The sequence below is a fragment of the Osmerus mordax genome, chromosome 16 (assembly GCF_038355195.1).
Source record: "Osmerus mordax isolate fOsmMor3 chromosome 16, fOsmMor3.pri, whole genome shotgun sequence".
Classification (NCBI taxonomy): domain Eukaryota; kingdom Metazoa; phylum Chordata; class Actinopteri; order Osmeriformes; family Osmeridae; genus Osmerus; species Osmerus mordax.
In genome coordinates, this window is record NC_090065.1 from 13,710,555 (window position 1) to 13,729,567 (window position 19,013).

Here is a 19,013-nt window from a genome sequence, read left to right on the forward strand (position 1 = left end):
AGGCTACTCTCAATTATCAAAGGAGGTATCTGGAGGGACTAATGTCCACTAACGATCCCTTCCGTACGCTGTGACTCTTCACCCCGTAGTCCCTAATGTCCACCATCAGTCACTCAACAGCCCCGGCCCATTACAACAGCAGGGTGGTTGTGATAGTCCCAGTCCTGGACCATTAACATCTATTTAATGGTATGCAAGTGAAAGCAAGTTCACTGAGGAAACAAGGGCCAAAATAATCTTGGGAATATCCATTTGATCTCAAATACCCACACTGTGTGTTTAAAGGAAGAGGCCAACAGATTCCCTCAAAGTCCAAGAGATGCTGTCAGAGCCTCACGCTGAAAGTGCAATACTTATAAATACCACACCTCGTCACCAAACGCCTGTGCCAATGTTGTTAAGATGCGGCCTATTAATCATGTTGATTGATTGATCCCTGCTCCGGTGACATCGGTTTGATGGCCTCTGAGAGGCCACTCTGTGTTTTCACAATGCCATCCAATTAAAGCGCTCCATTCATCATCGGGCCTACAGAATCGCTCTTAATTGGTCAGAGGGTTTAATGGCCCTCCCCTGCTGAGACGAAGGGATCACAGCTTCTTTGGCTCACACGACGTCACCGTCGGGGGCAAAACACAGGTAGGCTGACCACAAATACACCACACTCTAATCAAGAACAGCCACTTGGGTGCAAAGCCAAATATTGGGTGAAATATGATTACAACTGACCGTCAGACATGAGCCTGGGAGAAGATTCTGATGTCATTGGGTGGAGAGAGAGAGGGTTGTTACTTTGCGACAGCGTTGTCTAGCTCCAGTCGGTGTCTCACCTTCGTTGCCCGTGGACGGCCCGTCTGGCTTTGTGATGCCTGTGCTCTTTTTCCGCCTGTGTTTCTTGCGGTTGGCGTGTGGCGAAGGAGGCGGCTCCAGCTTGGGGCTGGTGGCGCTGCACACCACGGCACTGCCTGTGGAGGCATCGCCCATCCCATTGGCTGGATTACAGACAGACACATGCAGGCAGACAGACAGGTAGACACATGCATTCTGTGAGCATGGGGGGAAAACTCACCCAATCAACTAGTACACCTATAACTAGATCAAATGATAATAATGAAATGTAATGCAAAATGTAATGCAAATAATGTAATGTACAGAAACTTCTGTATGTTGAATGCACAGGGGATCCAAATAATAAAATTCGGAGTCCCAAATCATAAAAACACAGAATAAAAACTCCCTCTAGTACCAATATAAATACATCACCAGGACGTACACATCCTGTGGATGATAACGGATGCACACAGAGTTGCACATTAGATTGAGAAAATGTGTGTGAAGGTGCGTGTGTGTTTTGGGGGGGGGGGGGGGGGGGGGGCAGGCGGGAGGGGGAGGTCACTCAGGAAGGGATGACTTGAGACAGTGGGTGAGGAACAGGTACACGGAGCGCTCAGCTAACAAATGGTTGGTTAGGCTAGCCCCCAGCCAGCCTCTCTGTGGGCTGCCGTCGAGTGACAGGGGGCTAAGAGGCCGCTTGGTTTCCCGTAAGTGACTTTATAAATGTGATAATAACCTGCGCTACTGTGGGCCCACCGAGGGAGGAGACGGAGGGGATGGAGGGAGGATGGAAGGTTGTCAGCTTGCCATCTTTCTGCCTTCCTGACATTTGACATCACTTCCCCCCCCCCCTCCCTTCATTCTTTTTTTTTCTCCCTCCCCCCGCGGATGCCATTACGGATCTGGGAGAAAAGAGGGCCGGGGGGGGGGGGGGGCGGGGGCCCGGAGGATGGAGGGATGGAGGATGGGAGGGCCAGTGGATGGGGCCCCATATTGCTCTCCACGTCCCACCCCGTGTGGTGCTGCCAGCTCCCTCCATTGTCTCCCATCAAAAGCTCATTGTAGTGTGGCAAACTCCATTCATTTCCCCGTGCAGCGTGCTGGCCCCAGGGGCGCAGAGCCAGGACAAGGGGGCTCAGGGATTATTGCTGTTGTCGTTGCCAGTCGCGCATTCTATAATGTGGTAGCTGTGCCATTAGCTAGTGTACAACATTAGGCCTAATTTGGTCATTACCTTTAGGGAGATGGGGCTGTCGAGGATGAGTGGGACAAACCCAGCAGGAGGTTGAGGATGTTCAAGTGGAGGGAGACTAGAGATCCTTAAAGAGCCCCGAGCTGGCTGCTTTAAGCGTGGGCAAGAATATACTGCAGGAGCCAACGTAATAGGCTGGAATTGTTTTCACCGACACAGACACACACATTAAGAACTATACTGTTGAGCTTTGATGCGTGTCTCGGTTAACTGAACCGGTACACCTATAGGAATAGCATTATGGGTGTTGGAGTATATCCCTGTCTATATCTACAGGTTAAAGGTTGATTGGTAATATGGGAATAAAACATAATTTGATCTTTGTTAGCTCTTGTAATTAATGACATTTGAATTCTCTCTTCCATCACTTCACACCAGTCATGAAGAAAACGCACAGTGACGTCGAAACCAAATAGGATTATGGACGGGCCTGATCAATAAAGCTAAAGCGAGTCTGGGGCTGGCCGACATGGCTTAGGCTGCCGCTCTGTGGGAGGTGTGGGGGGGGGCGGGGGAGGGGCGGGGCGCAGGCCACCGACGCACATGTAGAACCCGGCGTGTCGACGGCGTCTGTTTCAATTTCCCTGCCTTGCCCTACAACAGCCCCCCAGAGACAAGTCATTAGCTGGCGCAGACAGCTGGGGGCACAGGGGTCCGACGTAACCCCCCCCCCCCCCCTCCCCCCCCCCAGCATCTGTCCCAGCCGGGCCCCGCTCCTTATGGCGGAGGTTTCTGAGAGACGACTGGCGACAACTCCGGAACGGACGTCAGCCGTTTGTTTAATGTCGCTTGAGGTGAAAGGGGAGGGCTGCCCCCTGCCTTGAGGGTTGGCTTCATACACACGTCTAATTATCAATTTCTGCCCCTCGGTGTTGTGGAAAAATGATCCCCTGGGGTCTACTATCACTTCAACACGATGCCTTGACCAGCTCTTTGTCTGTGGCACAAACATAGCTCTTTTTAAGTAATACCGCCTTGGAAAACGACACAAAGGGACACGATTCAAAGTGGTAAAATCATTGGTTGCAGCCACCCTAAATATTAATGAGTAACAACATCTGACCAAATCCTACTCATACTCCATGACATAAACACCAGTTTCTCTGGAATGTTCTTCCCTTCTCCAGACCCCCTATCTTCAGGGTTGGGTTACAGGTAACAGTTAAAAGGCTCAGATCTGGTCTCCAGCTAGTCTCTCAGACGGAGGTGTGTGAGGGAGCCCAGAGTTCAATACGTTGTTATTAACCTACGCTTACCGCCGTCTGAGGCCCTCTGGGAGCGTGTGGAATGAGGGGGTCTCTCTCCCTCTCTCCCACTCGGCTGAGTACAGCCTCTCCTGGGCACCAGGCTAGGTAGCGGGCTAACCTGTGATTACAGAGCATTACACTCCCGTCGTGCAAATGACAGTTTAAACCTGCTTCACGATGAAGACTGTGGGCGAGACAAAGAGGGGGTTGCCACCGGTAACAGCTTCTTGGCCCTGCCGTCGGCTCCATGAGAACGAATGAGAACCAGAGAGGGAGATAAGAGAGGGAGAGAGAAAAAGGGGGAGAGAGAAAGAGGGGGAAAGCTTTCTTTTCCGCTGTAATTCAAGGAGCTCCGGGTGCGGAGCACTGTGATTTGGCCAGGCCCCTTGACACGGCAGCACTGTCCTCAATCAAAAGCAACGGCTGCAATTCATGGCAAAAATTAGAAACAATCACCGCCTCCCCCTTATTATCCTCAATTAGTCTGCACTAATCAAGGCCTGATCGCACTCTGCTGCTCTCACCAAACTAAATGTCAAACTTCATTATGGCCCGCCGCGGAAATCAAACTCCTCACACGCTCTCCACTCGCGGCAGGAGGGCAGAGAAGGCTCCAGAAATGCGACTCGGAGCCTGAGGGGGAAGGCTACCTGTGTGCTCGACTACCTTACTCCTAAGCCAACACCAGTCAGCCCACGCAGAAACACGTCCAACACACAAGGCCAGCAAAGAACCAGGGAGCTAGGATGTGAGGCGCGTACGCAGTTAGTGGCGTACGCTGCGACAAAACCTTCACCTGGGAGGTCATTCTGTCATGTACCTACAGTCATTTGCGGGCATGTCACATTGCGTGGGTGACTTCTCACTTCCTTGTTTTTAATTCAGGAGTAAAGATTGGAACTTGCCAAGGAGAGCTAGGCAGCTTAACAAGCAGGAGAAGCCCCTAGTTTAAGATAAGGTGTCTTATGGATGCGAGCAATAGACAAAATGGGCCCGGCGATTTAATCAAAAAAGCTGCGTTCAATATTCAAGAGATGTGGCTCTCCAGCTTCTGTCTTATTTCAGTAGGTGTACAAATGAGAACAGCCTTTAAATAATATGGAGATGGTTACCTGGCTAAGACACATTCGTTCTTGAGGATATCATCAATCTGCTGTTTTTTTTTTTTTTTTGGCGTCTCTGAATCGCATTTTATGTTAGCATGCAACCTTCGCCAAGGATAATGGAGTGATTGGGCTTGGTTGAAGTCTATTCAAATGGCAAAACATGAGTTTCTGTCATGGTGGCCCACCCTCTATTGATTACAGGAGGCCCCATTAGGAAGCAAGATAAGAGCTCACATTTCAATCAGGTATTATGCTACCTGATTCACTAGTCACACCACATCACAGCGTGAATAACCAGATTCTCCACTACATCTTTCCGGAGCCTCCATTTGTATGGAGGTAATGCAAATGGCAGAGATACTCAAATGAAACATTCAAAAGAGTCTTATTTTTTCATGTCTATGCGCTTTCTACTGTTGTAGCGTTTTGGGCATTTTCACATAGTTATTTATGAGATTGCCAGAACAAAGAACTGGTGATATATCTATCACTGGGCAGACAGTTCTATAATATTGTCCTCAGCTCATTTGAGCTCATTTGTGGTTACCTTAAAGAGAAGCATGAAAATAATTGAAAGAAATGAAATTGTGGAACTGTGGTCTGGATGATGGTTAATGAGCTATGATAAAATGAAGAATTGTCAGTTTACCAAACAAGGACATGGATTTTTTGTTGTAGCTGCACCATAACCAGCTCCTCCTGTCTGTATGTCTGTCTGTCTGTCTGTCTGAACATCAGGGTGCAAACACAGTACTGTTTAAGTCTGGGTAGTAGCTTCACTTAGTAACTTAATCCTGATTCTATCCAACACTGGGCACACACTGTTCAACACTGGGCACACACTGTTCATCCATGTGTGGGCTTGCACAAGCTGACACACACTCCAAATATAAATATACAGGTGACAACACACACTAGCATATACCACATGAAACACATACACAAGCTCACACACACACACACACACACACACACACACACACACACACACACACACACACACACACACACACACACACTAACACCCCTCTATCTCTCTCTTTCTCACACACACGCTCATTTATTTGAGGACCCCACGAATCTAAGTAATTCTGCTTTGGGCGTGCTACTGATGGGAGCGAGGGGTAGGGGGTGATGGAAATGCCTGCGTCCAGGCAGAATTGATCGTTTGGCAGTTCCAAATGAGAGACGTGCTTGTCTGCCGAACCACGAGGGCCGTGCCGTTGGACTCCAGCAGCGCTCGTAAAGAGCGCTCTTTAAACTGCCGGGGCCCCTGGGAACCCACGGGAGGGGGGGGGGAGACGCCGGCGCGCTAATGAGAACTACCAGAGTGCAAACATGCATGGAAATGACTGTTATTCTGTTGATGTGCATTTAAGTGCTTTTTTACTGCCAACCACAAAGAGAGGGAAATAACTGGTGATGAATGGTGCCCTCGAAAAGCATTCATTTTCCTATTCGGGAAGTGAGTGCGAGATGGACAGAGGAAGAGAGATAGATGGAGAGAGAGAGAGGAGTTAAAAAGAGAGAGAGAGAGCAAGAGAGAGCTAAGTTAAAGGGGGACATAGAGAGAGATGAGCTAAAGAGAGAGAGAGAGGAGTTAAAGAGAGGAAAAAAGGAGAGACTTAAAGAGAAAGAGCGAGAGCGAAAAAGCGGACATGCACGGCAAGTGTATTATTTTACTTCACTCAAGTGCGCTGACAAGGCGCAGTGTGATGGGGAGGGAGGGAGCGGGGTGTTTGAAGCGAGCGAAGGAGAGTGTGGATGGCAAAATAACCCCCCCCCCCTTTCTCCATCTCCCAGCGCTGTCCTCAAGCCTCAGTCAGACAACAGTAGATGAAAAGGTCAGGGCCATCAGCGACCCTGATGACCTCATTATGAAAATGAGCTTTGTTCCAGCCCACCAACTGTAGAACAAGACGAGGGTCTGTACAACACTGCTGCCCCCCCCTCCCCCCCTCCCTCCCTCCAGAGGGCTCTGTTCCTCTTCTGTTAGCTACACCACCTCAAGCTGCAGCCTGTCACCTCCACTTTAGCAACTCAATCTGGCTCCACCTGGGTGGAGAGATGTTGCAAATGGAGGAGGAAAGTTTGGGAGAAAACGACACTGAGAAGAAAAAGGAAAAAAAAAGAGGAGATGAGCGGATGGAGGAGAAGAGGGGGACAGGGTCTTTAGAGGACGGCTCACCGGTCCCGGAGCTGGCGCTGGCGTTGATGGAGGCCTCGTTCCACTGGTCAGCGCTGGACACGGAGAAGGAGCGCTGGTGCATGCCGTCCTTACTGCCCCCGAAGCCAGCCAGGCCGCCCCCCACTGACACCCCCGACTGGAGAGACGTGCTGCTGCTGGAGTGAGGGGCACCTGGGGGAGAGAGACATGGAGAGGGAGAGAGAGAGACACGGACAGAGAGAGGGAGGGAGAGACACGGAGAGAGGGAGAGAGAGAGAGAGAGAGAGAGAGAGAGAGAAAGAGAGACAGGGAGTGACACGGAGAGAGAGAGAGAGAGAGAGAGAGAGAGAGAGAGAGAGAGAGAGAGAGAGAGAGAGAGAGGGAGAGGGAGAGAGGGAGAGAGACAGAGACACAGATGGAGAGAGAAAGAAAAAGAGAAAGGAAAATACATTTTAAAATGAAGTCATGCATCGTCATCTTGTGCACCTTCCTAGACTTACACGTTGCACAGGCACAAGCAGGTTGAGAGAAACCCATGTGACACCATTGCATGGGCAGTGAGGGATTTAAACATGATTCAACTACGCTAGCTGAACACTAGCAGGGCACTGAATAAACCAAGTAGGCTAGCTGGCTAGCAGTCTAGGTAATGTTTAAGAAAACAATATATTAATATCAATAGAATATTCCTAAGCTCTATTCTTGGTAACCCGCAACATGTTTGGGGTAATGGTGGTATAGCTGTACAATGTTCCTTCCATCCTAGAGTGCTCATCTCTGTGATACATGTGTAGAATACCACACAAACACACACACACACACCCACACACATCTCCCTCTGTCTCTGCCTCTAATTAGCCCTTAATTAACAAGATACACTCGGAACGCTAATTATCTCGCCTCATCCCTCTGACTGCCACATCCATCTCTCCCGGCGTCAGCGGGCGCTCTCTCCCCGACTTCCAATCAGGCGAGCCACGGACGCCCGGTTCTCTTTACTAATTCATGGGCTAGGCTGCACCGCGTGGGGTCCTTCCCTCCTGCTCCCGTCTCGCCATACAGCGTCACCAAACTACTCCCCAGTTACAGCTACAACTCTGCTCCGAGGAGACGAGAACACCTTCAAACAGTCAATATTGCCTCGCCAGAAAGAAATGAGCTTGATATTTGACATTTTAGTATTTTATGTTGTTATCATTCTTTTTTCTTTTTTTTTTACAACTTCATTGTCTTAAATCAAGGATTTCAAGAATGAGAGAAGGAGCTACAGTACATCACATCTGGGAGTGGAACAATATTTATGAGGCATTATTGAGCAGCTTTAAAAGAGAACCATTTACTATCTGTATGTTCTCCCAGATACGACCGTAGATAGCTGATCATTAATCAGGCATCTAATACAATTTCATTCACTCAGAGAAAAAAAACTACAAATCTGACAGGTTAAAAGCCAAAGATTTTGTTTTGGTAAAAGAAATAAAAACCTTGATTTAGATCATTGTACGATACAATGGAGGTATTTAAGACTGATTAACACCATACATCAAGGCCTTTTATTTCATAATTACAAACAGCCGGAGAATATCCATTTCTGATTGGGGTAACAATAACTCTGATGGTGTGCCGTGTGTAAAGCAAACTAAACAGCGCAGGCCCTTGTTAGGATAATACGTCCTACTCATTTGCTGGAGTAATAAGTGTATCAAATTCACATAATCATGTCTAATTAGTATCAGTAATTATCTTGTTGGGCCCGGGAATATTAATCTTAGGGTCCCACAGGGGAGAGAACAGAATCACAGCGCGAGCTGGGAGAGAGCGCAAGGGAACCATGCTGGGCTGTGCAGGCTAAATTAGCTTGCCTAAATCAGAGCAGAGAATGGTGAGGGGGTGAGTGAGTGAAACTCCTTTTAAAAAAAGAGAAAAGAAAAAGAGAGCAAGTGAGAGATAATGATGAGAAAAGGGAACAGGATTTTAGAACTTCATAGAAAAAAAAATACAAATGTTTAATACTACTTGGTGCAGACTATTATTGGTCGGCCATGACCTGATCAATACTAGCAACTTGATACAAAAAAATCTCAAGTTAAACAGACTCAACCCTTTTTAAATGGACACTGTATTTCTGATGTTTAGTTTAACAATCAATAATACTGCAAACATAATTGCTGAGACAAATGTAATCTAAAATACATGCGTTACACACAGTATTACACACTGCACTTAAATATATCAGTGATCTTTCAGGAAAAAAACATGAACTTGCTATGAAGTTTGACTCTTGGCCCTCACAGATACAAAAATAATAATATAAAAAAAAACATAAACCTGCTTGGATTCATATTAAAAATTCAACAATCATCTCTAATTGTCAAATTCGATGCTAATGATTAATGAATTAAACATGGCTCTATCAATTAGTCTTCACAGACCACTCCTGCATAAAGGGGAGGATAATGTAATTATAGCCGTGCAATAATCAGCTTGTGGCATCAGAAGAAAGAGCAGTGCTCCCCACAGCCTGACTAACCACTCTGACTCTATGTCCGTGTACCAGAATTAGGCAGTTCCAATACTCTTGGTTTCTCAGAAATGTTTACAATGTGCCGTTCACATCTGAATGTCTATAGGTTTTCCTCAGACTGAGCGTAGCATGTCTGTGTTCATTTTTCAAGAGTCCACCTCACCTCTATCACCCGAGGCTCAGTCATTCATTCTCCACTAGTAATGTCTGAGAAAAAACGTTTGTAGGTGGAGGTGAAATACAGACCCATTGGTGAGACAATCATACCCAATACCATCATTGCAATAATGCTCAAGTCGTTAAGGAGGAAATTGCCATAGAAATGTCAAAAAGCAAGCTTAAAATAAATCTCTTGCTCAAAGCCCCTCCCCGAAATAAATCCACTCCATCCTTTATGCCTGTCAATTCCAATTCAAATGGTGACACCAACAACTTGTCAAACAGCCCAATATACAAACTCTCGAGAAAAAGAACCATATGCAACATCCAGAGCATACATGAGATAAGTGAAGGTTGTAGTATGTTTTCCGGGGCATGTGTGGCCTGGGTGCTAAGTAGAGGCGATGGATTAGCGTGGCGTGGAGCAGCCTAGGCCTGCCTCTCACTTCTGTGTGTGCCGCGGCGTCAGGCGGCTGATGAGCCGTGGCGATGCCTGACCCCTCCCTGGAGTTGTTGCCATTATGTACAAGTAGGGAGATAATGAAGCATTCATGCTAATGTGAGGGAAGAAGCACATATCATCTGACACGGGGCCGTGTAATTCACCACCATCACTATCGCCATCACCGCCCATCCCTGCTACATGCATAACCCCCCCGTCTCCACACACACACCTCCGAACACACATTCACACACACCTAAACCCCCGCCACGTGGTGGGAATTGACTCGCAAGCTCCGCGCACACGCCAATACAGTTTCAATGCGCACCCGCGCGCAGATGGACAGATGTCAAATCCCTCACACATGCCCTACACATGGGGGTTCACTTACAGGGGGTGCTGGGCCCAGAGATATCCTCCATCCCGGTGTTCAGAGAGTTGGTGGCCCACTGGTGGTGTGCAGAACTGAACAGGAGGCTGATTCAGACTGGCAGAGCAGTACCCCCCCACCCCCCCCCCACCCCCCCCACCCGCCTTTCTCTAAATGGATCTCTCTCACCCACAGGATTGATTAAAACTGATGGGGCCCATTAATACTTTGATACGATGTATCTGTCCGCCGGTGACACGACGGGATGCAACGTTAACGGGGGAGGGGAGGGGGGGGATCATATTTAAAACGGTTCCGCTCAGCAACCGACGGAAACAAATTAAACGTGGGTAGCCGCGCGGCACACTCGCAGGACACACGCGTTCACTCATTTACTCTCCGTCTCTCTCGTTCTCTCCCCCCCCCCTCTCTCTCCCTCTTTCTTTCTCCCTTCGTTCGCGTCCATCTCTCGTCCCCCCTGTGATTATAAAGGTCTTCACATCCAAGGAGTGAATGAATTACCAAAGGCACAGACAGGGTTTGTGATTCAGGCGCCATGAATGAAAAATTACCCTTTTGTTCCCTTCATCAATTGCATGTCTAATGAAATCAAACTCCCGATAGGATAATCAGGAGAGGGTCCTCAAACAGGATAGAGGCCTGTTTGTGATTTGTAACCTTTCTCTTCCCTAAGTGAAGATAAACTCAAATCTCTCCCGTATTGTTCCCTGACGCTACAATAAAAGGGAGGCTGAACATCTCCAGAGTGTCACAAGGTGTCCGTCCTCCGTGAGCGGGCCGTGCAACGCCAGCGGACAACTGCAGCTGACACGGGAGGAGCGTCAGGGTCGCTCCAATTAGGAAACGGACAATTCCTTTTGTTGTTGTTGTTGTTGTGGTCTCTCCCCCTCCCCCCAAACCCCAAGCCTGGTGTGGCCTCCTTTCCATGCCTCTGTCCCCCTGCAGGTCTGATGGCTCTCCTCTAACCCGTTGAAGGTTAATTGTTACTGGGTTGGACGGAACAACCCCGTCCCCCTCGTCCCCTGGTAAACTCCTACCCCTTCAGTCCGTCTGACTAAGCCAGGTCGACCCAGAGACACAGGGCCCAGGTCCAGCCGGGAACGCCACCAAAGCGCTCTCTCCTGATACCTCGTTACCGCCGCGACCACATGCTCCACCAATCAGCAGTGGCGGCCCTGAGAGGTTGTTCCGTGGCCGATGGTGGAAACCCACTCCCTCTGGTGATTACCGTGCTAATTAGTATTAATTACTCTTATCCTGACCCCTGAATCCCAATCACAAGCCTCGCCTCCCTGAGTCTGCCAGAGCAGTACTCTGCATGGTCACTCAGCCAGCCAGCTAGCTAGTCAGCCAGCCAGTCATTCAGCTGGACTGTCAGTCAGCCAACCAACCAGTCAGCCAGCAGTCATTCAGCTGGACTGGCAGTCAGCCAGCCAGTCATTCAGCTGGACTGGCAGTCAGCCAGCCAGCCAACCAACCAGTCAGCCAACCATCCAGTCAACCAGTCATTCAGCTGGACTGGCAGTCAGCCAACCAACCAGTCAGACAACCATCCAGTCAACCATCCAGTCAAACCAGTCAGCCAACCATCCAGTCAACCGGTCAGACAGTCAGCCAGCCAGCCAGTCAGCAGCCAGACAGTCAACCAGCCAGCCAACCAGCCAGCCAGCCAGTCAGTCAGCCAGCCAGACAGTCACACCCCAGCAGCCAGCAGCCAGTCAACCAGGGAGGCTGATAAGCAGCAATGCTTTTTTCTTATCTGTCACTGCCTGAGTGGGAAGGTGACACAGCCCGGACACATAACGTGCCCTCGATGTAACTGTGACATTCCAACCTTGGTTTTATCAAATGATGTAAGGTTGATCGAGATAGAGATACCCAGAATTCAGAGAACCTACCAATGTACTGCATATTCAATGTTCTGGCTTGTTTTAGTAACATGCAATTGTGATATTTAAATTCAAACCATAAGTAAAATTCCCTGTTTAGTCATTTGAGAAACTAATAATCTGCACAAAAGCACTTATCAAGTCATCACTGCATGTACAGTATACAGCAAGACAGCTCATTTGCATTAATGAAAAATCATAAATGGGCATAATTGGCTCATAGGGACCAACTTTCAAAATGTACAGTAATGTGCTGATTATCAAAGGAAGACCGTATTAAACACCAACCATCAGAGGACTTTTCTAATCGCTTTGCTAATCCTCAAGATAGTTTGTAGAACGTAGATCATCTAGTTTCAGTTAGGTCTCTTTAAGGTTTCTCTCTAGGTAAGAAAGCAAATCGTGTTTCCACTGCGGTTGACAGGAAGTTACAGTCATAAAGCAAACATCCACCTGAACAGATGGCACCTCGTTTTACCTTGGGACGTCCCACCTTGGGGAATATCGGGAAAATCGTGAATGCCTCTTTCTAAATATACATGGATAAAAACATCTGCGGAATGAATCAAGAGTGAATCATGGAGTAGATGCAGAGCAGTGCTCTTTGGTGGTTGAGCGCCCCCCCTCCCCCCCCCTCCCCAGCAGTCCAGGGCTGGCTGGTCCCCTCCCCCCCCCCTCCCCAGCAGTCCAGAGGCTGTCCTCTCCCCCCCCCCCCCCCATTGTAGAGACGAGGGAGCAGCTCTCACCAGTGGCTCCTACGCCCAGCTGCAGGGTGCTCCGGTCTCTAGTGAGCCCGTTGGTCTTGGGGCTGGCGGTGGGGGCCACGGTGGCCACCGCCCTGGGTGGCCTCTTCCCTGGAACCTTCACCGTGGTCCTCAGCAGGTCGATCTCCTTCCCGTGTATGTTCTGCATGTAGTCCTGCAACACACACACACTAACAATGCACCGAAACCTTTCGAAGGCACTCCATGGACAGTGTATAGAGCAGTGAAACCAGCGTATTGGACATACGTGACCAAATGACCTGCCTACGAGCGACACATTATTTGCATCCCCTAATCACCAGCCATTACACAGACAGGTCTTAAGACCCCCTGATAGCTAAAGATAGATGATGGCGCCAGAAACCATTACACATCACCTGTGCCCACGCAGTCACGCAGAAATACGACAACGTGCGTTTGGCTTGATGAATGCACAACCATTTTATTTCTTTTTTTACTCTCATTCCCTTTTCTCCTCTAATTTGGCCGTTTTATTTGGATTAGAGCGCCGGCCACCCCAAATGGGGTAAGCCAAGGTGAAAATCATTGGGCTCAGCAGAAAGTGCCGGAGGAGTGCTCTACCTCCTCCCTGCCCGGCCTCGACGGTCTTCTCGCCAGCTTCTCTCTTTTATTACCCTGCCATAAAGCACTCATTTCTTCCCAAGCCTCCTCGCTAATTACCCAGTGAGCGCACTCATTTCATTTTATTGCTGGAATTAACAGCCAGATCGAAGCGTGCAAAGCTATTAAGATGTGTGATTAAGCCACATTCAATTAGTTTCTACAAACAATTTAATTGATGTAGCAGATAGAATTAACAGAAGGTGATTGTGTGGATGGCTTGGCTGACTGTGGAATTAAAGGGATCCTCTCTCTACCTTTCTCCCTCTCCCCCCACCCCCCCCCCCCCCTTCGCTCTCTTCGCCCCCTCGCCTGTCTGACTCCCCCGCGCTCTCCCGTCTCCTGTTCCCTGCTCTGGCGCACAAGATGGTGGCGAGCGTGTAGCTGCTAATGTAGCAGTCACTCTTTCCTGTCTCACCTCTGCCCCTCAGGTGTTTAGAACATTCTAGGAGCCAATATTTCCAGGCTGGTCTGGTGACCTGAAACAGCTCTGACCCTCCCGGAGGAGGAACAGACGTCTTGCTTGTCCTACTCAATGACATACATCGGCACTGCACCGTTAGCAGCAGCAGGTGAATGAGCGCGTTCAGTGTCTAGTCAACGGACAAACCTGCCAAACCGGCTAAGACTCAACCTCTGTAGCCGTGCGAACAACGCTGTGACAGTGACGTCGAGTCACCGTTTGCGGCTCGAGAGAAACCCTCCGGCTTCCCACAAGGACGTGTAGCTCACGCCCTGCAAACGCCAACGGGTGTACCGTCAGTGCGGCATTGAGACCCTCACGGTGACTTCTTTAGCTAAGACACCCATGGCAAGACGAGCCTGCGCGTTTGAATGCAAGCGTAAGAGGATGAAGGGGTGTAGAGGGAGAATTAAGGTGTGGGAGGATGAGGGGGGGGGGGGTCCTGAGCTGTCCGCCGGCAGCAGAGTGTTTAAGAGGCATTAGCGTCCCAGCGGGGCTGTGACAGAGATGGATGAGCCGGCCCGGTCAGGCCCTGCCGTCACGCAGCGAGCGCCATTATAAATACAAGCCGGCGCGGCGCTGGGACGGCAGCAAGGGGAGCGCAGCACAGCCGCCGCCACGTCTCCATTAACCCAGCACCAGCGCCGGGCGCCACAGGGCGGGCGGAGATGACCACGACACCCCACCAACACCTCCCTCTCGTTCTCATTAGCTCAGTCGCTAGCTCACTAACTTGAATACAGTAGAAGCTACCTTGTCTGTGGCTAACTCGTCTAAGTTAACTTAGATAGAAACCCTTTGCGCTGATGTCATATTATTGCTCGGACACTGTCGGGTGACTGTATCAAAAGCTCCAATTGTGGGGAAATATATTTCTCTCTCGTGACCTTCTAAGGCAAAACAGAGCTTTTCTGCATCAGAGCTGTATTTTCATCCGCATGTCACCGCGTTCAGGGTGACTACTTTGTTATAACCCACCACACACACACACACACACACACACACACACACACACACACACACACACACTCACTCATGGTCTCCGTCGCAGCCCAGACATGTGTGTGGGTGTACTCACATGTAGACTGGGGTGGTAGGTGTACTCACATGTAGACTGGGGTGGTAGGTGTACTCACATGTAGACTGGGGTGGTAGGTGTACTCACATGTAGACTGGGGTGGTAGGTGTACTCACATGTAGACTGGGGTGGTAGGTGTACTCACATGTAGACTGGGGTGGTAGGTGTACTCACATGTAGACTGGGGTGGTAGGTCAGGAGGCCGTTGTCACACAGGGTGACATATTTCTTCTTCCACTCCTTGTTCAGGGACTTCCCACTCCGCTTCAGCAGGATGCCCTGGACGAGGGAGAGAGGAGGACAACCTGAGGTGAGGACGTCATCCCGGTGGCTAGCTTGCTGGGATCTCGCTGTTCTTCCTGGATCGTGGTCGTTTGAATCCCGCTCAGCCTAAGGAAGCTGAGTCAGATTCCGCAATGCTGGATTTCTATTGTGGGTTGGAGTCCCACACCCCAAACAGGTTCCTCTCCTGATTACTGTACAGATGACATTGTAGCTTCTGTCTCACTACCCTGTATGTGGCTTTGGAGTGAAGCATCTAATAAATAACTAAATATGTAAATCATTAACAACTAATAAGTATCCTCATAAGCAACACCACATCTCTTGGTGATTCATTGATGAAGTGATCTTTTCTCATAAAGTGCGGGAGCATGGTTCTGTCATATATAGTCAGTATTTTGATCTGAAACAGTCAACCAACTTCATGTCCATGGCTTCTTGCGCCATCCTATTCCAGAGTAAGAGCTTTATAGAGCCTTGCCCCTCCGCGAGTCTTTCTACTCAAAAAGTGAGCAGTGACAATCCAATTTGCTAGACCTCCCTCCGAGCTCCATTCTCATTGCGAGCTGACCTCTGGAGGACCTTCTCAATCCTGGGATTAGGGCGTGTGATCTAAACCAGGCTCACTCCTCTGTCCTGCCTTATCTTCTGGGGCCACTTCAGATCTTCACAACCTCCCTTATCTGCTTAGGGAATCCACAGAAAACAATGCAGGTTCTCGGCTGGAGGTGGCCAAACGCTGGGAGGGGGGCTCTCTGGGGCTAAAGACTGAGGAGGGGCTCGCTTAATTAGGGGATTAAGAGGGGGATGTTTGTGCTTTTCCAGCCAAGGCCTGTGTGTGTGTGTGTGTGTGTGTGTGTGAGAGAGACAGAGAGAGAGAGAGAGAGAGAGAGAGAGAGAGAGAGAGAGAGAGAGAGAGAGAGAGAGAGAGAGAGAGAGAGAGAGAGAGAGAGAGAGAGAGAGAGAGAGAGAGAGAGAGAGAGAGAGAGAGAGAAAGAAAGAACAGTGTGTGTGTGTGTGTGCGTCCATGTAGAGAATTTGCATGAGGTACCAGCTATAGTGAATGTGAAAGCCAGGGGGATGGCTGTATTTGTGCTGTAAATTACAGTCAAAGTATATGTGTGTGTGTTGTTCAGGAATGTTAAAAGGGACCCTCAAATGTTTTCCTAGCCTGGCCTGTCCTGCAGGGCTATAATCCTGATTAACACATCAGGCAGGAGTTGACCCTTGGTGACCTGGGCACCAGGCTGTTAGCCGACAATCATCTTAATCCTGTAAAGGAGGGGGGGGGGGGGCAGGACTCTGATCACTGGCCTTTAAACTGGGGAGTCCACATGGACCTACAGGTGTATACACCTTTGTTTGATCAAGTGATTGAAATAAAGACTGATTAGCAGTCCCTATAAAGATATTTATGGATGTTCTTCTTAACATTGTAGTACTTTGTAGTAGCTTTTCCCTGCGCTATTTGTAAGTTTAGCTGCAGTACAGTATTACGGAGTAATAATTATATATTTTTTCATGGGGTTTTACTCAAGCAAACAGCGGATTTATGTGAAATATTTATGTTGTACAAATACTGTTCATGATTTAGTCAATAAAAAAGCTGTTAACACATTTTTAACAGCCCTGTGATCACTTAAAGCAAATGATATTGTCCCGGGGCCCATGGTGACTGCATAATGCATGTTTTACAAGCAAATATGTTTCTCATCTCCAGTGCGTATTGAAGCCTTCATGAATCTATAAATTCAATCAGAGAGGACGTACATAAATTCATCAGAGCTTTGACGGAGATCAATACCATCACTGGGGAATAAAGGTTTACAGTGTCTCTGTTGCTGCTATCCACATTTTCTCTGCAATTGCTTCAAAGAAATATGTTGCAAGTGACTCTAATAAGCACCAATTATTGGTCCAATTTTAAATATATTTAGGCCATATGTTAACTGCTGCAGCAATATGTCTTCTTCTAATTAGTTCAATTAGCAAGGAAAAAAAATGCTTTTGCGTACATGGTTTAAAGTCAAGAGGAATTCTGTTATGCAATTATGCAAGCCCACCACTCTCCTGCTGCTTTCTGCTATGCACACCACACACACACACACACACACGCACGCACACACACACACACACACAACCGTGATGACCATGTTCAGCCTGTGTGACATAAGGAAGCAGGCTGGTGTTCAGATGTACACTCTGTGTCCAGACCATCGTCATATCTCCACAGAGGAGATAAGTGGCTTTCCCTCCATTGTCCCGCTCCAGCCGCATCCTGCCAACGCGGCTGAATGATGGTCCGGGCCTTTGTGACAGCCCAGAGCAGAGCAGAAGGAGGGGGTCGGACTCTGTGGAGGGGAGGGGGTCGGGCAGAGGGCCAGGAAGAAAAGCCCAGTGTGGACAGTCCACCCCCCCCCCCCCCCCCCGCCTTCCACCCCTTGGCAGTGAGTGTATTGTAGTTCCTTCTTTATCATTTTTAACAGAGGAGGTGGGGGGGGGGGGGGGGGGGGTTGGAAGGTGGGGAGGGGGGGGGGGGGCAGGCAGTGTGTAATTTTCCCAATGGGTGGGTAATTAAGCTCACATTGGCTCTTTGATCTTCCTGAATGTGCATCTGACTGGTCAGGCCATCCACTGCTCTTTAATGCCCCCTCCACCAACCCCAACACACACACACACACACACACACACACACACACAGGCTCCCCTCCCTTCCTACCCCAAGTCTTAAAGCTGGTCTTATCTCTTGTTCAAGAACGGCCCCTCTATTGAAAAGGCTGGCTAGAAGAATGAGAGATTTCCAAGTAAGTATGTTTTGTTTGTTTATTTGGGGGGGGGGGGGTGACCTCCCTCTCACCTGTCTCTAAGGGTTTAAGTCGCTGAGGGTCTAATCCAATAACACCAAGCAGCTCATGAGGGTCTATCCCTGATCATCATCGTCACCTCTAGAACTGACAGGGATCCATTTGAAAGGTCTTGATTGGGGACAGGTTTTACAATATCATTCTCTTTCCTTAATAGTCCTTAAAAGTCAACAGTTACTCCAAACGGATATTTTCACATGAAATGTAACCCACACCAGATCACTTGGTTTAAGAATGTTAAAGAAAGATTTAAGTGAACCTTTCTCAGGACCTTTTCTGGGGAGTGGGGGTGGGTTACATGACCTTGATTAGACCTGGGCTGAATGTAATATTGTTATTTGATGTAGTGGTGTTTGAAGGCTGATACATGTAGTCTGGGATAGAGGAGCAGAGAGGGATAGAACCCTTGGTTTCCTTAACAACCCAACTGGCCAAAGGACGCCATGTAGAACCACAGATCATCGCTTTCAGAAGGACATTCACCCCCGAACCGTTCTCATGATGTTGGACCTTGTTGTGATGCTAGGATGTTGGACCTTGTTGAAAAGCCTTTAAACAATCAGGAGTGAACAGAATTGTGTCAACTATATTCTCCCGATGTTGCTACCTGGGAAAGTGACCTTCCCTCTGATACAGGATTTGGTACCTTGTTATAAATTATCTAAATATCATACACAAAAAATTTAAAACACATGAAAAGTTACACAGACCTGTTTTAGTTACTGGAATGTTGAGCAGTTTCCAAACATTTTGTGAATTATTTCATTTAATCAAGTTCCATTACACGTGAATCATAAGAACCTTGCATCTTAACTGCCTTTTAAGTGCTCGTCATACAAATACTTGGAAGGAAATTATCTCAGTGGTGTTCATTTTTTCAATCTCAATCCCAATCAGTTCTCCATGTCCTTCTAGTGCTGCATTATATCC

The 19,013-nt window shown here is 48.6% G+C and overlaps 1 protein-coding gene across 3 annotated transcripts in view; it reads right to left on the bottom strand.

The window, feature by feature from the left end:
- Positions 1 to 19,013, bottom strand: part of agap3 (ArfGAP with GTPase domain, ankyrin repeat and PH domain 3) — a 70,534-nt gene that overhangs the window by 18,706 nt on the left and 32,815 nt on the right. For all 3 annotated transcript variants that reach the window (XM_067252663.1, XM_067252661.1, XM_067252662.1), the window contains exons 10-13: positions 15,112 to 15,216; positions 12,758 to 12,929; positions 6,628 to 6,798; positions 831 to 992 (exon numbers count right to left, since the gene is read on the bottom strand). In XM_067252663.1, the coding sequence (XP_067108764.1) occupies positions 831 to 992; positions 6,628 to 6,798; positions 12,758 to 12,929; positions 15,112 to 15,216 (610 nt within the window). The remainder of the gene's footprint in view (positions 1 to 830; positions 993 to 6,627; positions 6,799 to 12,757; positions 12,930 to 15,111; positions 15,217 to 19,013) is intronic.